Genomic DNA, 20100 nt, shown 5'->3' on the forward strand with positions numbered 1-20100 from the left:
ACGACCGCGCATCCCGGACAATAGTTTGCTCCCTCTTTTCGTTTCGTTTTCTTTCTTTTGTGGGGGATGGGGCCACTTTCTACCGTTTTCGGACCGCATCCTGGAACTCGCGCTCCTTTTAATCGGGCCCGTTTTATTTCGACGTTCCTCGTTCCTCCGAAAAGACACTATCAAGACCGAACAACCCAACGACGCGAAATGTCACTAGAGATCCCGCAGGCTCGAGGATTGGCGAACCGATCCGCGCAAGGACATCCCAACAATGGCGGATTACGTGACCGCGAAACGATTAGCCGGGAATGCGACGCGTAATTCTCAAAGAATGTTTTACACGATGGCTTGCCGGCATCGATTTTTCCGGGGGTGTTTTGCCGCGTCCCAGATGGCGCCAGAGTTTGACTGACGTATATCGTAGGTCGAATCACGCATGATCCTAATGCCGCAAAATTCTTGCGTCAGACTTTTCGAATGCGTAACGGAGATTCTGCCGATAAGTCGCTTTCGGCGACCTATCCCATAATCGGCCGTAATTCCTTTTCGGAATTACATAAGACCTGGCTCGGCTGCGTTTGGTTTCGTTGCGAAATTCGGGAAGATGATATTTCGGAATTTCTGAAAATTGTTAGTAGATCATGTTTGAAAATTCGTTTATTCCACATGGACTTTAGATTAATGCTACAGGTTCCTTTATTGTAAACGTATCTGCAGAATGATGTTAACAATTCGTTTATTGCGAATGTATTTCCGGAACGATGGTAAAAAGTCATTTGAACGTGTCAGTAAGAGAAAATGATTGTTGCATTTCGGTATTTTACGCGTGAAGTTCGCGTCGAGAGATTGGGATCGAAATAAACGTCGGTGCACTTTCACCGATATGTCACCGGGAATTTCAGTTTGATGGAAAGATACAAAATGACTGGATTCGCGGTTACATAAACAAAAGGCCAATTAAACATGGCAGGCTGATTAAACAGAGACCGGGCATAATCGCACACAATAGCTGCCGGCGAATAAAAAAGATGGACTTGGAGGATCGCGTTGAGGTAACGCAATACTCGTAGTAATTGCGGCGAATGCCGATGCATAATTACGACTGACGGATTTTTTTTTTGTAGGCGCTGCTGAAAATGATGACGAATAATAGCGGAGAAGGTATTTTTGAATGTTACGTTAAGATCGTCCGATATTAAAAGTTAATACAAATTCTCGATAGTAGATGATAACATGTCTGAGGACTCGGAATTCCTCGATAGCAGCGACCAATCAGAAACGGAGACCGAGACAGATAAAGAGGACGATACTTATCCAGATCTAAAAGCAACAAAAACCGACGACAATTATAACCGTAGTTTTCATTTAAACAAATTCTTCGAAGACATGGACGACACGAAGAAATACGTAACGTCAAATACGGTAAACGATACCGACAATGATATTTTGTTCGACAATAAGATCTACAGAGTTATCCCGATGAAACTGGACGAGATACCTGAATTAAAAAACCCAAGTAACAAAAATAATAAGCAGAGTATCGGTCGAGCGCAAGTTCAAACGAAGTATAAATATTCTAAATTAAACCAAAAATGATATTCAATTCGATATAACGAAAGTATTGAACCTAACGAAGAAATACTTACCGTTAAACATAAGAAATGATACTGCAATCAAGAATCAAGATCTGCAGAATCATCCCAATTAAACTGGACGAAATACCTAAATTAAGGAACCCAATGAACAGGAATAACAAACAGGCGGTGCACCAGGCAGAGTATTATCGAAATACATTTTATTAATAAAAAAAAAAAAGAAAACAACCGTTTGTTAAAGTTTTTACAGTAAAAAGGTGAGAAACAGCATTGTAGGCTCGGTCTGTCGAATGTACAACATGATCGCGTTGTTCCCGAATGGATCGTCGTTGATTTTGATTTTCCCCGAAGTTCTAACTATAGTCGAGTCAAAGTTAATTGGCCGCTTGAGGTCGCTTCCTCCACGCCCGACTGTCGCTCGCTCGTGTTAAATAGACGATCGCCGATTAACTATGACTCGGGACCAGTTCGGACAGAGTTTTTAAGGGACAGTCTCGTACCGTTTTGTACACCCGAAATAATCCAATGTTCGAACGTGTCCCGCCCACGTTCGCATAACTTTGCGCTACCTTTTTCTCGCGGGAGCGTGCGCGCGCGCGCGCGCCTACCTTGAAACATATTATTTTACAGCGTGCGATACGAGCATCTTTCTATACGTAACAAAATATAAATTCACTTATATGTATAGGTGTATTAACATACATGCACACACGTCTCTCTCGTTCGCACCGTTAATCGTAGGAGTTAATTAATATAATAAAGTCCTTAACGGCTAGACACGGTATTAAATTACAAAAAATTACAACCTCGCACATAGTCTTTCTTTCATCTTATTTTTCTCTGTGTATATGTATTCATTTGTGTATGAATGTGTGTTTTTGTGATCGTGTGTGAGTGTGGGAGCGTGTGACGCGTTCCCCATTCGAATTCTCGCGATTAATCGACCGACGGATGCCGAATCGACGATCCATGGATCGTCGTTCCAGGTCTCGGTTGGTTAACCGTCGATTAACCCGTTGCACAAGCTCGAAGTCGCAAGCTTTCGAGATGCACATTATATCGACGGTCTCGATGTTCGATTATCGCGGAACCGTCGCGATCCCCTGAAAACGTGCAACCGGCACAACAACCGTGTGTCCTCGTTCCCCGGAAGAAACAATAAATAATTATGATTCGACGATTGAGCAACGAGCCCCCCACCCCCCTTCCCTCCCGCGGTTGGTACGTTTAGGGGACACGTTGTTTAATTTGTAGCAATTTTTTTTAAATATTCTACGCTGGTAGAACGTCGTCGCTCGTCGCCGTCACTGACCCTCGCTATCACTGTCGCTTTTGTCTGGAACAGAATGTTTGTTGATGTCACACTTCTGTACCCTTCGAACGCTAATTGCTCCGATCGGGATCGTCTTTAGTCGCTCAAGGTCACGTCGCCATCTTTCTTGCCAGGGTACGCGTGACGCTTCAGTCTGTCGTACAGGTCGTCCTTCGTGCCGTAAATACTGGCGTTCGAACGAGCGAGACTGTTCATTTTACCATTGTGCAAACTCTCTGGAAAAAGAAAGAGTCATTCGTCAGAATTGTCATCGTCGGAAGTTGTACTTTGTAGTGGCTGTACAAAAAGTCGGCTGAACAACGTCGACAATTTACAAATAAGGTCATCTTTGCGATTTTTTCTTCAGGAAACTACGGTACGTTCCTTTTTGAAATTTTCAGGATAATTCCTCTGCTATTTAAGGAACATGTGCTAATTTTTTCATTAAGAAATATGCAATACAAACGAAAATATAAATATTTATGTAGAGCCTCGTCACGTAGGCTTGCATACGTCTTTCAATAAGAACGCTAAAACTAGGACAGACTTTGCAATTTTTTTCTCCTAAACTATGAAACATTTCTTTTCGAAAATTTTAGGATAAATTCTGTCATATTCAAGGAGTATATACTAATTTTTTCTGTTTGTTTATCTAATGTCTTTTTCTAATGTTTATCTGGAGCCTCGTCGCTGTCTGCAGCCTTGAACCCTTCGAGGGGAAGTGTTGTCATATTAACAACATTTAGTTTGCTAATTTCGGAAGTAGTAAGAAAACAACTTAATAATTCAACCAAGTATTTAAGATTTCAATATATAATTTAGCTCCCTGAGAACTATATTTTTAACATTTCGATAACCATCATCCTCAAAGGGTTAATCTCTTTGTACACCTGCGGAGACAGTCTTAAGCAATCGTGTGCAACGCCTCACCTTTCATGTAGGTCTCGTTATAGAAGTTGGGCATTTCCCAACCGTCCTCCTCATCGTCGTAATAATGAGCGTAAGTGCTATGATGTGACGGTGCAATAGATTCCGCGTACGGTGTGGGCGCGCCATAATAGAAGTTCACTTGCGAACCGTTCTGATCCGTGGCTGGCGTCAGCATTTTCTTGGGCTCCTTCTTGCGCGAAGCTCTGCAAACGCAACATCAACATTACAAAACTCTCACTCCAAAACGACGATCCAAGAACACGGTCAAGAAAGCAGAGGGTACACCAACCTGACACAGATCATCCATACGAGAAGGACGACGAAAATGATGAGGATGACACCACCGGCGATGCCTCCAGTGATATAGAAAAATTCAGACTTCTCCGTGCACCGTTTGCCGGTGAAACTGCCGCTGCATCTACAAGATGGCTGTCCTCTCGAGTCCTTCAAGCAGACTCCTTCATTGTCGCAGTAGCCCATGCAGACGTCGGTGCACTCGGTACCGGTTCCATTGTAGCCTGGCTTGCACTCGCACTTGAAGTCGCTGGTCTCAGGAATCAGCAGACAGTATGCGTTCGCATCGCAGTGCATCTCTGCGTCGCTGGTTTCGCAGGGATTCGTGCAGTCTGCTTTGCTGGTCTGGGGAACCAAGAGAAAGAGGAGAATTAGCATCAGCCAAGTCCGTAATCTTCTAATTTGGCACCATCAAAAATCACAGATCACAGCTAAAATTAACGACCTATCGAAAAAGTTAAAATACAAATTCATACTGATTCCACAGATGTTCAAAACTCACCGCAGCTGGTCCCTTGGTGCTGGTATTCGGCGGGCAAGGTATGCAGAAGGTCTGCTGAGGCTCGGACTGGTACATGCCCTTCTTGCACTGCATGCACTCGTTCAGTGTTCCGTTCAAGTAAGTACCAGGATCGCAGACAGGAAGGGAGCACTCTTCTACCGACGCTGATCCCATGTTAGGCGTCGTCCTGCCCAAGGGACACGACTGGCAAGCAGCTTGGACTCCTTGAGTGCGATAACTTCCCCGAGGACACGGCTCGCATTTGCCCTCGACAGCCAATTGCTGACCAGAGCCGCATTCGTCTCTGCATTCCTCGCGGGACACAGCTTCTGCTGTCCTGGTAGTCTTTCCGAGTCCACAGAGCAAACAAGAGAAGCTACCCTCGTTCGGCTGATAGAATCCGTGGCCGCAGTTCCGGCATAAACCGGCGACGTCGTCATAGTACTTGCCAGCTGGACACCGTTCCTTGCAGTCTGCAGCACTTCTAGCACCTGGACCCACTGTTACGCTAGGACGTCCAGCGATCACTGGGCAGGAGCTGCATTTTAGCTGGCCTGACTCGCTCTGGTAGCTACCCACTGGACAGGACAGACACTGCTTGGAGTCCTCGTCGTAGTAGGTTCCCACGGCGCAGGGCACTGAAATTGGAGATGAAGAAGTGAGATAGGACTTCAAGGCTGACCTCAAGTATCAATTTATAATGCGATCTAATGGAAAATTCGCCGAGAGAATTTATTGTGCAATGCTTACCACAATCCGGTGCCATGACCACCTGTCCAACAGGACAGTCGTAATCAGACTCCAGAGTCAACGATGCTGGATCAGGAACTGTGTTCGGAAGAATATCGTGGACATCGAACTGGTCTTCTTCAAGGATCAGTCTCTCCAACAAGGTCTGCACTGTCGCCCTCTCGTTCGAGTTCGCGTTCAAAATCGGATCGCTACAAAAAATGAAAGATCGTCAGTAAATCGGTAATCACTGGGTCATCTATTGCAGCGATAGATGAAGAAGAGTATGCGCAAATATGTACAGCCGTTATCTTTAGGCGAAGGTAACCCGGCAGCCTTTCCATCGGATCCTCAGTAAGACCTTATCGACACCTATTAATTCATGTAACCTATGTAACAATGTTCGAGACATCCTGGAATGCTAACATATTATGTATAACGTGTCTAGATGCATCTTTGCAATCTGAATCAATTTTTATCGAAAATGTTAAAAGGTGACTTTTGTCGGATTTGCCAGAAATAGTGTTAACATTGTTCAATCCCCGGTTTGATATTCTGTTACAATCAAGAACAGAGCTGTTTGGTACTCCGGACTATTAACAAGGATTGTTGACTATGGCAAATCTGGGTTCGTCCACCAAAAAGCTCGGTCTCTATTCAGGCGTTATACAGTCCGCGTTACATTGTTATTTTACTATTCCGTCGTTGGTACCTGGTTAAGTACCCTCGGTATCGCGTCCCATTTGCACAGTCATGTGTGAACAGTTAGTAACAACGTGCATACCAGTCAGTTAGAATCGACTTATCAGCTGTCAGATAATCGTACAATTAATCGGAGCCAGGCTTCGTTCATCTTTCCATCGATGAAGCGATATCGTATTAAAAATTGACATTTACGGTCAACGTCCTCTAACGGTGCTCACACGGAGAAAATTTCATGTTGCTTCGTGACATTCGAATACCGGATCGAGCAAAAGGTGAAGAAATTAATTTTTTCCGAAAACAGAGACGTTTCAGGGAGTCAACCTTGGGTTAATTAAAAACAACTAAATTTAGCGTAGTCCCTTAAAACTGAGTAGTTTTTCAACGAATCAACTATACGAATTGTGGATCAAGTATCAGATGGATGGGGGATTTAGTATAGCAACCAGATCGTCTTTTCTCCGTGCGCACCTCATGCATCTGGGGAGTGGTAGATGATCACAAATGGATTGATAAGAATGAAGGGTGTGATGTCGGGTAACACCGAGGCCCGCGATGACGAGAACACATGTACAATGATGGGATTTCGCACGTGGCGTAAATCGAGGTGTCCTTACTTTATCGCCGGGAACGAGATCTCCACCTCGTAGGTGTCACTGCCTTGCCGGGCCTGTCTCGTTCTACGATGCAACACAAGTAACATATTGCTCAGTAAACTGATTCAATGATCCTGTGCGCGGATCGAAACGTGCCTGTGGCTGATACTATTCAAACGTACGTGATCGGGAAATCAAAAGAAGCGCAATCATATTTGTCAAGAATGGGACACTTACGACTCTGCTGGAACTACGGCGGAAATGATGTAGGTGCCGCCATCTTCTTCGTTGGTTTCCCGGGTGGTGCGCGCGCGATGGTCGCACTGCACGTCGATGTTCAAGTCCTTGCACTCGCGAGTTCCTGTTGGAGGACATGAAGATTAGAAGATCAAAAATTGGAGGATTAAAGGAGTCGAGTTCTTCAAGGTCTCGCGTCAATTGTAGAGGAGAAGCTTGCCTCTGCGAAGGCGCAGAAATTAGGGGATTGTTTTCCAGGGTCTGACATCGAATTGAAGTGACTCACCTTCGAAGGAATACGAGCAGAAGTTCCAATCCCTGTTCAAGGAGTTCACCGCGTCCCTAACCTTCTTCTTCAGCACACCTTGGCCAGCTTCATTGCAGAGGACTGATGTCGGGAAGTTCATTTTGATCCTGAACACACGCTGAGCCGGTGTAGCGCCTGGAACGTCGAACAAGATTTTCGATATTGAAGAGGGAACTTGAAATTTCGGGAAAGTGTAGATGAAGGGTGTAAGTGTTACTTGTGCAAGCAGGGTAGATCAAAGGAAGAGACGGGTCGTTCGTAGGCCTCCAGAAGCCTTCAGCTCCACAGGTGTAGAATTTAGGAACTTCCTGAGAAAACCTAAGTCCAGAGTTGCAGGAGATTTCGCAGACCTTGAATTGTCCACCCGAGCCCCAGTCTTTGCATTGTTGAGCGCCTCCAATTGGGTCAGCCAGTTCAGGACAGAAGTCGGCTAAAACACGAGTCGCAAGATGATCAACGGTCTTCAATAATTCATAGCTCATCCAAACACAAAGTATTTATAGATTAACTTACACAGGACGTAGACCTTGAAGTTACAGCTGGCAGAGTTGCCAGCCTGATCGTAGGCAACATAGCTGATATCATAAGTTCCCCACATCAACGTCTGGCCAGACTTGTGTCCATTCTTTTCCTGAATCCTCACTATTCCAACGTTATCGATAAACCGTGGCTCGTCCCAGGTGACTATGGACGAACCATTCTTTGCAATCACCCAGAGATCACCTGGACAGTGGTCAACTTTCGGTGGGATCTTGTCAGACTCCAGTTGTTGGCATTTGCTGCCACCGTAGCCAGGTGGGCACACTCTTTGTCCACAGTGTGATGGCACCACTCTCTCGACACCACCAACTGTTTCGTCGTAGCCAGCCCAAGTCAGTACTAGACCTGGATATAGGACTGGTTCGGTGCGACAGTCTCGGACCTGTTTCTGGATCTCGTTGGTCACGTGAAGCGCTCTACTCCAAATCTGGACCTTGGTCAGGTGACCTTGGAAGCCAGATTCAGTGTAGCCCTTCGCATTTTCGCTTTGAGGCTTTCCGAGGACTGCCCACGCGCTGCAGAAGACATTTTGTGTTTAGTATTTCCAAATTAGTTCAAGTGACAGTTCTCAAATAGTTCTCAAGTCTTGTAAGTAACTTACTATGGTGGCAGGGATCTTCCACTGCCGTAGCCCTCAGTCTTGCTAGCAATAAGTCCCTCTGTGATCAAGATCAGTTCACCACCGTTGTCGCCATTCCAAACCACAGCAACGTGATGCCATTGGCCATCATTAATTGTAGCATACTCTCTGAATGGAAGATAGACATCTTGCAGATCATGGAACAGAGACACCTGGACACCATTGCTGTGTGCTTGGATCATCAGTCTTCGGTTTACTGGAACGTGTGGTGAGCTGTAACAGAAATTCAGAAATTAGTGTCTTGTTAGAGGATTGACATGGAAAGCAGGTAACTTGGTAAAGACTTACCTAACCCCATAGAGGGTGAAGAAGATTCCAGCCTCATCCTTTTGGATGTACTGTACCCACATTGCCACAGTTAGGCTCTTACTTCCGGTGGTGAAGAATGGAATCACTTGAGCTGCGCTGCTTCGGGCTGGGTCGCTGAAGTATAAGTCGTAATCCACTTGGATTGCTGCAAAATGTTATCAATTAGTGATTGTGATTTCGTAATACGATTTACTGGTGGTGATTTAGTGATAGTGATAGTATTTTGTTTACGTTGTAAACACTTACATTTTCTGCAATCATCTCCAGTTAAATTGAATGGACACTGGCAGAAGAATTTGCCAGTGAGATCGATGCAGGTTGCTGATGGAGGACATGAATTTTCCTTGCAGTCAATTATGTCATCCTCGCACGTTTTGCCTATAAAATGACAGAGAGAATAATAGAGTGATTGAAAGAGACCAAAACTTTTGCATACACCTAATACAACATCCCCAATTACCTGTGTATCCCGGTGGGCAAATGCAAGTGAAGCCAGGACCATCGTCGATGCAAGTGGCGCCATTCTTGCAGGCACCAGCCTGGCAAGCATCATACTCATACTGACATCCAATACCCGTATAGTCATCAGGACATGTGCAGTTAAGTCCAGACCCGAAATCTTGGCAGCGTCCATTGTGCATGCATGGGTTACCGATGCAGCGTTCCGGAGCGGTTTCGCACTGTTTGCCGTCAGTTCCCGACGGACACCTGTAAATCCAGAACATCATAAGTGAACTATCCTCTAGAATACTTATTATTCCACAAACCAGAACTCAATAATACTTACACACAGAAGTAGTCCAGGAACAAGTCAACGCAAGCAGCGTCGTTCTGGCAAGGATGGTTCTGGCACATTCCCACATCAATCTCGCAATGAACACCTGTCCATCCCTCAGGACACATGCACTTGAATCCACCAACTTCATCTCTGCAAGTAGCACCATTCAGGCATGGTCCAGAGGAACAGTCATCGATGTTGACTTCACAAGCAGCGCCAGTATAGCCTTCACGACAATGACAAACGAAGGTGTTGTCAAGGTCAACGCAACGATCAGTTCCAACTGGGCTGCAAGGATCGCTGAGACACTCGTCCAGCTCTGCCTCGCATTGAAGTCCAACGAAACCTGGTCTGCACTTGCACACGAATCCTTCTAATTGATCCACACAACTTCCTCCGTTCTGACAGGGATCTGATGAACAATCATCAATGGTGTGTTGACACTGTTTGCCTGTGTACCCAGGTTCGCAAGTACAAGTGTAGCCATCTATCTGGTCGATGCATTGACCACTGTTGTGACAAGGTTTACTGGCACATTCGTTGATGTTGGTCTCGCAAGCTGAGCCAGACCATCCAGGATGACAAATGCACTCATGGCTGAACAAATTGTCCACGCAAATGCCATTCAAACAAGGATTTCCTGAACACAAGTCGATCTTCTCGTGGCAACGTTTGCCAGTGAATCCTGGAGGACAGTCGCAGCTGAAGTCCGCGATTAAGTCAGTACAGTTGGCTCCCAGGAGGCAAGGCTTTTCAGCGCAGTCGTCCGTGTTGATCTCGCAGCTCTGACCTTCCCAGCCTGCCACACAGTCGCATTTATAGCGACCTTGTTGTAGAGCTACGCAGGTGGCGCCGTTGTTGCAGGGGTTGCCACTTGCTGTGCAAGGGTTTATCTGTAATTGTTGAATGGGGATTAAGAAGGATCGAGGTACTATGTGGTGGAGTACTAGAAGTGGGCTAGAACCCGAAAATTTCGAGTCGGGACGGGTTCTTGAAAAAGGGATACTGAGAATACAAATGGGACAATTGTGCATTCAAATAGAACACCCTGTCTATGATTCCACAAAGAAACTTACCGTGATATCGCAGTCGACTCCAGTGTACCCAGACCTGCACAAGCACGTGTAATTATTGAACCCGGGTTCGTCCTTACACATAGCTCTCTCAGGGCAAGTGTCATTGCTACAGTCCGACTTCTCCTCTTGACAATTAATGCCGGAGTACCCATTAGCACACTGACACCTATAACCCTGTGGCAAATCGATACAAGTCGCTCCGTTATAGCACGGCTGAGAGGCACACTCATCAATGTCGATCTCGCATCGTCTTCCTGAGAACCCAGCGGGGCATAGACATTGAACACCATGTCCCATGGGTACACATAGACCACCGTGTTGACAGACACTGTCAGTGCATTGCACGGGCTTGCATTCCTCTCTACCAACTGCACCTGGACCGTCGGTGTACATATTTGTTGGGCACTCAACACAAGTCGTGGCTCCATGTTGAGGTTGGAAGAAGTCCTTGGGACATTGAGCACAAGGAGCTAGGCCAGTGTCAGAGTACATGCCAGGTGCACATTTTGCTCTGCATCGATCTCGACCTGGTGCAGCCGGCTGGTAGGTGAAGGTTCCGGCCGGACATGTCTGGCAGTCCTTGTACCCTCCAACTGGAGGTTCACCTGTGTAGCTATTCCTCGGACATTCCAGACAGGGTACTAATCCCGTGGGCGAGTATGTACCATACCCGCAGACTGGTATGCAGTCGTCTATGCTCTTGGAACCTTCCTCTCTGGTGTATGTGCCGAAAGGACATCTCAAACATGAGCCTTGGCGGTCACTGTTCTGGTAGAAACCTTTGGGACAGGATGTGCATTGCTTCTGCTTCTCTCCGGCGAACGTTCCAGCGGGACAGTGCACTGCAATTCAGGGTTATTTGATATAGAACTGAACTAGGTTCTTACTAAAACTACCGTCATGAAATGACCGGTTTCGTATCGGGTGGGCAACTTTAGCACCTGCGGTTACCCTGTTAGCTTTGATAGTAGGAAAAAATTTGAAGGTGAAAATTGTATGTTTCGATGGGCCAAAAATGTTTCTCAAGGACATTTTTTTCAGATTTCAAGGTCATTCCAAGGTCATCGATATTTTTTTAAATGGGAGTGCCTGTAGTATGAGAGGGACTGTACTCACAGCATCGTGGTACGTCGTTAGTGTCCATGTTCAGAACTTCTCCGATACTGCAAGTAAAGCCTCTAGTAATGGACGATTTCAAGGCTCTGAGAGGAGGGCACTGATTGCCAATTGCAGAGACGTTTAACAAAGGTTCTATGACAGCACTAGTCGAAGGGACGGAAAGATCGAAGATCAGGTTCAACGTAGATCCGCACAGATCGTACAATTGAGGCTGGCGAACCGCGGGAACGATGACCAGAATGAAGTCCATCTAGAATACAGAAGAAAATTGTCAGAAAAATCTATACTAACAACGTTCTTAGACTAGTAACTATTGAGACGATGCTACACTTACCTTGAGGACGTTCTCTTCTAGTAAATAGGGTACAGATCTGACGAATGATACGTTCATGTTTACGTTGACAGCGGAGCAACGTTGAGTTAGTATGTTGTTTAGGTTCATGTAGTACTGAGACATTAAATCCTGATATTGTGGCAGGCAAGATCTCGACACTGCACCGTTGGCACGATAAGTCACAGTTGCTACCACGTGGTAATTGGCCTGTTGCGTGTCTGTGAAAAGCAAGATTAATAAAATGATGGATGTTTTACTTGTTCATTATGAAGAAATTGAGAGCTAAACAGGATCGGATAAACGTCACCAAAGAATCGAATGAATCTCACTTTCAGAGACGCAATCAGGAACAACCGACGCAGGGGACCAGTGTTTGTTAACGTCGCAGGTGAACGTCTTCACAGGAGCTCCATCAGTGAACCTGTAGCCATTCTTGCAAGTCGCAATACATTGCAAACCTTTGTCCCCAGGGACACATTTCAATCCTCCATGAGCTGGTGGTTTCAATTCCCAGTCCACACAAGGTGTAGCTTGCACTGAGACTTGGAAATGACAAGACGCTCGATTACCGCTGGAGTCGGTCGCATAAACTGTCACATTCTCGAAGCTGCCAATCGGTATCACTGCTCTCTCAGGGACGAAAGTGACCTTCACAGGTCCAGAGGCATCAGTGGCATTAATCCTCCTTCTAGTTTCGTTGAAGTTAACGCTATAACTTTCCTGTTTGTCGATCAACTCGATCACGTAGCTCTGAGGACAGCTGAGCCTAGGTGGCGTCAAATCTGCAAACAATTACACAAAACATTAATTATATTGGTTGATCAAACAAATCCCAAAAAAGAAGACATCAACACCAACCTGGCACGGTGATGTTAATCTCGCAGATAGCAACGTTCCCGTCATAGTCGAACGCCACATATTTAACCACAGTGTCTTCGAACACCCTCAAAGGCGTTCTGAAACTATGAGGTTTGACTTCAAGCCTTGCTATACTGCCACTATTGTCAATTGCAGTAGGCTCGGTGAAGTTGACAGGAAGTAGTCCACCGTCGGCACCCTTCTGCACAACAATCGGCTGCTGAGGACAATTCTGGAACACCGGGGGCTCATTGTCCACGCAAGGAGAGAAGCCGTAATCGTAACCCAACAACGGTTCAGTAACAGGCTCTTCGCAGCCCATCAGCTCAAACTTCAAGCACGCGTTGTCCATGTAGCTGACAATACCCAAGATGACGAACCTCGCCTGGACATACTTAGGCAAGGTGATCATAGCTAGCTCGCCATAGTTTCCAGGGTCCCTCATGGTTAGGTTGAAGTTGGGGAAGTAGACCACGTAGTTCTCGTTCTCGGCTTGCTTGTAGAAGAACCTGATCTCCGTAGGTCTCCCAACGACGTCATTGGTGACCACACCTTTCACCAAAATCGCCTTCACACGGAACACCTGGCCTAGATCGACGCTGACATAAGTGAAGGCCTCTTGCTTGCCACACCAGCCGGTCACAGAGTTCAGACGAACGTTCTTAGCTTCGTAGTTAGGCTTCTCTGTGGTTGCATTGATGGCTGAGTCGGGGATGCGACCGGACGCTAATCCTAGAGGCTTCACCACTTTGCATTCTGGTTCCCTGACGCAGACGATGGGTCTAGGGTTGATGAGGATGTACCCTGGTCTGCTGCAACCGAATTGCACTTCTGATCCTTGCTCATAGCTTCTGGCAATCTGGAAGCCATCACTGGGTCTGCCAGGGTCCTCGCAAACTGGACCTTCGCATCGAAGGTTCCCAAAGTCCCAGATGCTGTTAGCTTGGCACCTGACAACGTTGTCATGGCGGTTGGTCTGCCCAGCGAGCTTGAACGTGTCCTGGCAGCCGAAGAAGAAGGACGATTGGTACTTGGTGTCTAAATATTGACCATATTCGGCTCCAGGTGTAGGCAGAGGCTTTCCGCAGTCTGCTCTGGGACAGGCTGGTTGGGCTCCTGATAGCCAGTAGTCTGGTAGCCCTGGTTTAGGGTCGTAGACGCATTGTCGGAAACCGGAAGTGGCTGTGTTGCGAAGGTAGCGGCCATTGCTGCCGCATTTTAGAGTGACGTTCTGCTTGAAGGGTACCAGGACGCTTGCTTCGTCGCTACGGAGCACCGAGAGACCCTCGTTCTTGTCGTCCGGCAAGGATACACACTTTGCGTCTGTGGAAAGATAGTAATCGATTAGAGTTTGCCGAGAATTGGAACCAAAGTTGAATTTCATTATGTTGTGTATGTTCTAATTGTAGCGATCATTTAGACATTGATTGACTCACATTGACACTCGGGAGTAGTGCCATTCCAAACTCCACTGGACGTGCAGATGACAGCTGAAGAACCAGATAGCACATAGCCAAAGTTGCATTGGAACTTCACCAGGTCACCAAAGTGATGTTGTTGCTGTCGACAAAAATCGAAATAAGGATTACCCGAACTGAATTTATTTATGCTGAATAAAACGCTAAAAATTCCTTTTAGCATAAAACGATGAAAATCAAGCAATCACCTTGGTCGACAAGGTTTTGCCATTTTCCGGTGCGGGGAGTGGAGGACACATAACAGGCACGCAAGTCTTGTTCTTCTGGTACAAGTCCCCATCCCTGTCACCAGTCTCGTACTTCTCAATATGAAATCCAGCTGTGCCGTTGCCCTTGTACAACTCGTACCCAGTGTTACACATGCAAGCATAGGAGCCAGGATTGTTGATACACTTCTGATGACAGCCACCGTTGTTGACGGCGCATTCATTGATGTCGGTGCACTCGAGACGAGTGCATCCCATGATTTCCAGCTTCATGCAAGGCGCGCCGATGTAATCTTGCACTCTGAACCTGATGTACCTAGCCTCAATTGGCACTGGGAGGTTCAGGACCGAAAGAGTTGGCTCCAAGATTCTGAACTCCACTGGAGTGCCATCGGGATTCGTGTAATCCTTGAAGATGTCAGTCAGGTCGTCGGTATACTGAATGCGGACTGCTGACGTGTACGCTATGTTGCCGTCTACCCTGGCAACGACCTGAGTTCGGAATCCGCGAATGATTGTGGGAGCTTTCATGTCGATCATCACCCAGTTGGTGCCTGGCTCGATGTTGTTGCCGCACCAGCCGTCGCCATTGTTCAGACGAATTCCCTGAAGAGGAACATCACGATGTTTTTACTGATTCAAATTACTCATTTTTAACATAAAAATGCATTTGCATAGTATATTGATTACAAACACTCACCGTTTTCGTGTACCCGTTTTCGGAGCTCGAGACGGTGATGGACTCGTCAGGGATGCCTCCGTTAATGAGTCCAAGGTCTCCAATTGGTCTGCACTCCATGGTAGGAGCGAATCCGGACTTGCACTTGCAGGTGAATGCGCCTGGATTGTTTATGCACTCGGTGGAAGCCAGATCGCACTGACTCGATGCACACTCGTTGATGTCTGGAAAAGCAAAATGAGCACGATGAATGAAGTTGCTTAAAATCTGCAGCCTAAAGATCGCAAACAATCAAATCCCACCTTCGCAAGTAGGAACATTATCGAAATGCTGAGTGGGTCCACACTGTATAATATTCGACCCGGATAGTTTGTAGCCTCTGTTGCACTGAACCCTGGCATCGTCTCCATAAAAGTAGTCCCTGGACATGTCGACCACGAAACCGTTCTTGATCGTGGGCAGCAATGGACACTTAGCTCCTACGCAAACCATTGTCAATTGTCGTTTTGCAACCAACGTTGCGAATGAACTTTGAGTACTTACTGGAACACGTTGGCACCTCGTCGGACCAGGTGCCGTTGCTCATGCAGAGAATAACCGGATGCCCGCTCCTGACGTATCCTGGCTCGCATTCGAACCTAACTATGGTTCCATAGCTGCGGCCACCTCCGTTTAGGATCGTGATGTTCGAATGGGGAGCCTCGGGAAGTGGCGAACACTGAGAGGCTGCGGAGAAGTAGCAATTTGTCAATCGGTGATGACATTGTTAGGTACGAGCAATTTTCTGAAAGGGGGTAGCTATGCTGAAGAGGAATCTAGTCAGCACAAAGTGGGAGCTACGAAAAATCCGAAAGGGCAGCACCAAATATTTTCAAAAACTTCCTAATGTTTTCCTTATACAGGAAGCTTGTTTTATGGACACTTACCCAAGCAGGAAGGTTTCTTCTCCCATCTGCCATCAGCCATGCAAGAGATCTTCTCGGTAGGTCTACCAGACGGGAACGCAAACCCAGCGTAGCACTGATAGGTAGCTAAGCCTTTATAGGTGACGTTGGAGGATCCGATAGAAAATCCATTGTCAATTTGGGGCACAGGGCCACAGTAGACCTCTTGGCAGTTGGGGATGTAGGTAACGGACCAGTTTCCACCTGGCAGACACTCTGTGGTCAGTTTTGGCTTGCCAGTTGCGAATTCCTGGCCCAGGGGACACGAGAATGTGACAGGTGTGCCGAACGCGGTGTCTCTGCTTGAGGCGAGTGCTCCTTCGCCTGATTGAAGGTACGGGCAGTCTGCAAACATTAAATCATTTATTAGACTTGATCAGGTAACTATCAAAGCAATTAAACAGTCAATTCAATGATGTACCTGCTGAGAACTCGGCCTGCCAGCCAGGGCTGCTGTGCAACGCGTCAGAAGTGAACCGGACCAACATCTCTCCGCTTTCGGCAGTGAGCGTGATTTTTGGTCGAGTGTTAGACGTGAATCCGTTCCCAGGATGCAGTCTGAGTCCGTTCGTGTTGGGACCATCGTAGATCTGTCGACCGAAGTTGTTAATCAAACCGGTGAACTACGGACCCTCCATTATCCGAATCTGAGACATCTGATTTCTTTGTTGTGCTAATACGTTCTAGGTATATATAAACTCTGTAGGGACCTACTTCAGTAACAAATTCCGTACTTTCTCTTATTAATTCGGATAATTGAGGTATTATATTTAAAAGTGACGAAGGGGTTTCAATGAAAGGATGAGGGTACCTGTACAAAATCAGTCTTGTGAACGTTAAAGCTAACGAATTTGAGGGAGAGGGGTCCGCCCTGGGGGTTCTTGACCCTGTACAAGCACTCTTGGTTGTTAGGGTAGTCGTTCAGGCCGAAAGACGGCGACTGAACGGTCCCGTTCCTCGCGATGATCGTGGCCTTGCAGCCCTGAGTGTAGCGAATGCTAAATCCGCGTCTCGAATCGCCGAGGCTCGTCTTGAAGTAGAGATAGAGGCTGTTCCCGGTAGACATGATCACCGTCGGGTTATCCTCGGACTTCCCTGTCAATCTTGCGATAGGCCTGCTCATCGGTGAGTCACCGTCTCGGATGAGGATGTAGTCACGGTTCGTTTCGAGATCCAAGTCCTCGATCTGAGGGAAAAGCGAGGAACGAATGAGAACGGGACGTTGTTGGCGGTGTGCCTCGATCGATTTGAAATTCTCGTCGCAACACACGAGCGCGCGTGTGCGTTTACTTGTTTACACGCGCGTGTGTGTACGTGTGTGTGCACGTTACCTCCAGAGACATGATACGACCAGGCTGCGCTTGCAGGATGTAGAGACATTCCAAACCACCCGGATAATTCTGCGGATATCCCGGCGAAGTGAGCACTTGTCCTTGAGGCGTCGCCCGGAGGATACCGCCGCAGGTTTGCGGTTCGGTCTTCCAAGAAGCACGGAAACCTTTCCTCTCCACGGAAGAGTCCGTGCTGAATTTAACGATCATAAAGTTCGAGGCTGACACGAACAGCTTGTTGCTCAGCTCCTGCTTGCCGGACAGAGTCGCCAGGTTCACGGACTTCTCCTCCGTGCGGCCGCCGACCAGGATCTGGACTATGTCGAAGCTCTTCTCCGTCTCGAACTCTTGGAACTAGAACGGTTTCGTCAAATGATGACGTAACATTTTACGCACTGAAATGCCGAAGCGGACTTGAAACCGCCTGTTACGGCTCAGTCATTCGGTCGTGAGCTATCAAGCCAGGATTTCTTGATTTCTCAACGCGATTCTAAAGTTTCCCAAGATCATAATGGACCTATCATCGAGTACGATCTTCCAGCTTTAATTTGAGCCCTCGACGGTTCGAAAATTCCCACGGGAATGCATTTTATAATCGACTCGAAGTGACCCTTGAAATTCAATCAACCAAATTAAGAGTCCTCAACGAATTTATCAGCATAATCTTCCAGCTATTGAAGCTGGAAAAACGTTACCTCAAATTCCAGAACTGATCGAATTACCGACATAAAAATATAATCTTATAATATGGAGTATATAATTAATTCGTGCAGCGTCTCGCCGCCTACCTGTAAAAGAATGTTGTGGCCTTGGGGTCCCTCCAAGGTCCACTTGCAGTTGCTCAGGGGTGCATACTTGTGCGGGTAATTAGGACTCTCGACAACGTCCCCGCTGCTTGCCATGTAAAACTGACAGTTAGCCGGGCAGTCGATTTCGTCAGAGTAGTCGCCGCAGTCGTCCTGTTTGTCGCACTTGAACGCCGCGTTCACGCATTTCCCGTTCGAACAGTGGAACGAGCCTACGAAATCGCAGATCGTGCGAGTCAACATCATGGGAACGGGTGATTAAACCTGGGTCACGTGCGTGATGATTTACCTGCGGGGCAGGCGTTGGCGCGGCACATGAACGGAAGCAATGATTCACACGTGGTTAACTCCCACGTTTGCCGGTCGTCCGTCAACGCGACGTCCACGCATTCACCTGATTGCGGATTCGGCTGCCTCGACGCCCAGAAACCTGAATACCATAACTGTTAACGCCTTGTCCACGTTTATCCGAAAAAATATATCAAATACGTCAGAACTGTCGTACACCGATCATGTCAACAATTCCACGAGCTTGCATTCTTTGAGAAGAATCAATTAAATCGGGGACCAAATTGAGCTAAGAAAATGAAATACAGATATGGGTTAGAATACTGTAACTATTTTCTCATTAGAATTGTTTTGTTTTGGATTGGAAGTACAGTGTGATTTCTCTATATATGTCGCCAAAGCTTGGATGATAAACGTCGCGGAATTATCCCCACTACCGCGGGGTATATCCCGTGAGGGGCCTAGTACGCTGAAAGTGTAAACATAACACGGCTCGGTGTTGTTGACATATATCGAGAATTCGCTGTATTCTCAGTCAGTTATAGTAAAAGATGGTGACAATTTTGCAATATTACAATTTCACTCTGTCTAACATTTTTGCTCCGTTTCCTTCTGTTCATAATATTTCCACTGTATAAAGATGCTAGGAATAAAATAATCACACTGTACTACAATGTCGTTGCTAGAAGAGTAGACCGAATACGAACATTCTGGAACCGCGTAATGGATTTTTTGAAATTCAAATCATGTGAACGCACGACGTGGGAAAAGGATAAAAAGCTTTTCTGCCGGTATTGTGGATTAATGGGACCCCGTTAGTTGAAAATAATGGATGCGTTTCGGATCTGTCAAAAGTCGTGGTGCAGGAAAGGCTATTCAAACGCGCGTGTTCCTCGCCAGACGAGTAAATTGCAACTCGTGCCGGCGCAGACGTAAAAGCGAGACGGTATCTGCGCATTGTTGTGGGAAAAGTATGTCTTCGTGCCGTATACATCGTGCAGTTCCGCGTTTCCGTGACCCCGATGAAAACCGGCCGGCGAACACACGTGCACGGACGAGTTTTATCATAGAAAAAGGTGTCCATTAATCCACCGTCCGAACAGTTTTCTAATTGCTAATTAGACTCGTAAAGTATCCCCGAACACGTATAAAGCAGTACGTGGTAGTCTGAGTGAAGTTTCGAAGATACCAATTTGAAAGCTCGACTTTCATTTAGTTTTATTTAATTCCTAATAATTGGACTACCGATTTTATGTATTTATAGGAAAAATGGGTTTGAACAATTTAGAAAGATTAAAATCCGCAGCCTACTAATTATCTACAAGTTGTCAATAAAGTTCTATAAAATTTATGCATTTATCCCATGGGCATTTTTGTCTCAATTGAGACAGGTCCCCCACCATAGCGCCACTGTCCCCTTACAGTAAGCGAGGCTGGTGGGGGAAGCAGGCGATTGAGGGGCCCCTACCGTGCTCATCACTAATTTATCCTGTCAAGAATTGAGATTTTGATAAAATAA

At 46.6% G+C, this 20100-nt stretch overlaps 2 protein-coding genes across 4 annotated transcripts in view; one reads left to right on the top strand and one right to left on the bottom strand.

Moving 5' to 3' along the window:
* Positions 1–123: 123 nt before the first annotated feature.
* Positions 124–1627, top strand: LOC143354469 (uncharacterized). 2 transcript variants are annotated; one of them, XM_076788589.1, is made up of 4 exons: positions 124–621; positions 682–1043; positions 1116–1152; positions 1214–1627. In XM_076788589.1, the coding sequence occupies exons 2-4, from the start codon at positions 1020–1022 to the stop codon at positions 1585–1587; spliced, it is 435 nt and encodes a 144-aa protein (XP_076644704.1). In that variant the 5' UTR covers positions 124–621; positions 682–1019; the 3' UTR covers positions 1588–1627. The 2 variants fall into 2 exon arrangements, with proteins under 2 accessions (XP_076644704.1, XP_076644705.1); XM_076788590.1 differs by having other exon boundaries at positions 124–1043; positions 1217–1627.
* A 137-nt stretch (positions 1628–1764) lies between these two features.
* Positions 1765–20100, bottom strand: part of Uif (sushi, von Willebrand factor type A, EGF and pentraxin domain-containing protein uif) — a 53767-nt gene continuing 35431 nt past the window's right edge. The window contains exons 6-36 of one of the 2 annotated variants that reach the window (XM_076788579.1): positions 18583–18723; positions 18276–18505; positions 17488–17841; positions 16968–17342; positions 16578–16746; positions 16139–16501; positions 15756–15938; positions 15515–15691; positions 15234–15436; positions 14516–15139; positions 14286–14409; positions 12850–14172; positions 12321–12773; positions 11992–12209; positions 11655–11907; positions 10539–11380; positions 9472–10355; positions 9145–9392; positions 8931–9062; positions 8664–8829; positions 8337–8588; positions 7709–8250; positions 7413–7625; positions 7175–7330; positions 6889–7012; positions 6673–6735; positions 5375–5565; positions 4625–5262; positions 4118–4467; positions 3829–4031; positions 1765–3134 (exon numbers count right to left, since the gene is read on the bottom strand). In XM_076788579.1, coding sequence (XP_076644694.1) covers positions 2995–3134; positions 3829–4031; positions 4118–4467; positions 4625–5262; positions 5375–5565; positions 6673–6735; positions 6889–7012; positions 7175–7330; positions 7413–7625; positions 7709–8250; positions 8337–8588; positions 8664–8829; positions 8931–9062; positions 9145–9392; positions 9472–10355; positions 10539–11380; positions 11655–11907; positions 11992–12209; positions 12321–12773; positions 12850–14172; positions 14286–14409; positions 14516–15139; positions 15234–15436; positions 15515–15691; positions 15756–15938; positions 16139–16501; positions 16578–16746; positions 16968–17342; positions 17488–17841; positions 18276–18505; positions 18583–18723 — 10334 coding nt within the window. In that variant the 3' untranslated portion in view covers positions 1765–2994. The remainder of the gene's footprint in view (positions 3135–3828; positions 4032–4117; positions 4468–4624; positions 5263–5374; positions 5566–6672; positions 6736–6888; positions 7013–7174; positions 7331–7412; positions 7626–7708; positions 8251–8336; positions 8589–8663; positions 8830–8930; positions 9063–9144; positions 9393–9471; positions 10356–10538; positions 11381–11654; positions 11908–11991; positions 12210–12320; positions 12774–12849; positions 14173–14285; positions 14410–14515; positions 15140–15233; positions 15437–15514; positions 15692–15755; positions 15939–16138; positions 16502–16577; positions 16747–16967; positions 17343–17487; positions 17842–18275; positions 18506–18582; positions 18724–20100) is intronic. The other variant, XM_076788580.1, reaches the window with a different exon arrangement.

Source organism: Halictus rubicundus, chromosome 5, assembly GCF_050948215.1.
Source record: "Halictus rubicundus isolate RS-2024b chromosome 5, iyHalRubi1_principal, whole genome shotgun sequence".
NCBI lineage: Eukaryota > Metazoa > Arthropoda > Insecta > Hymenoptera > Halictidae > Halictus > Halictus rubicundus.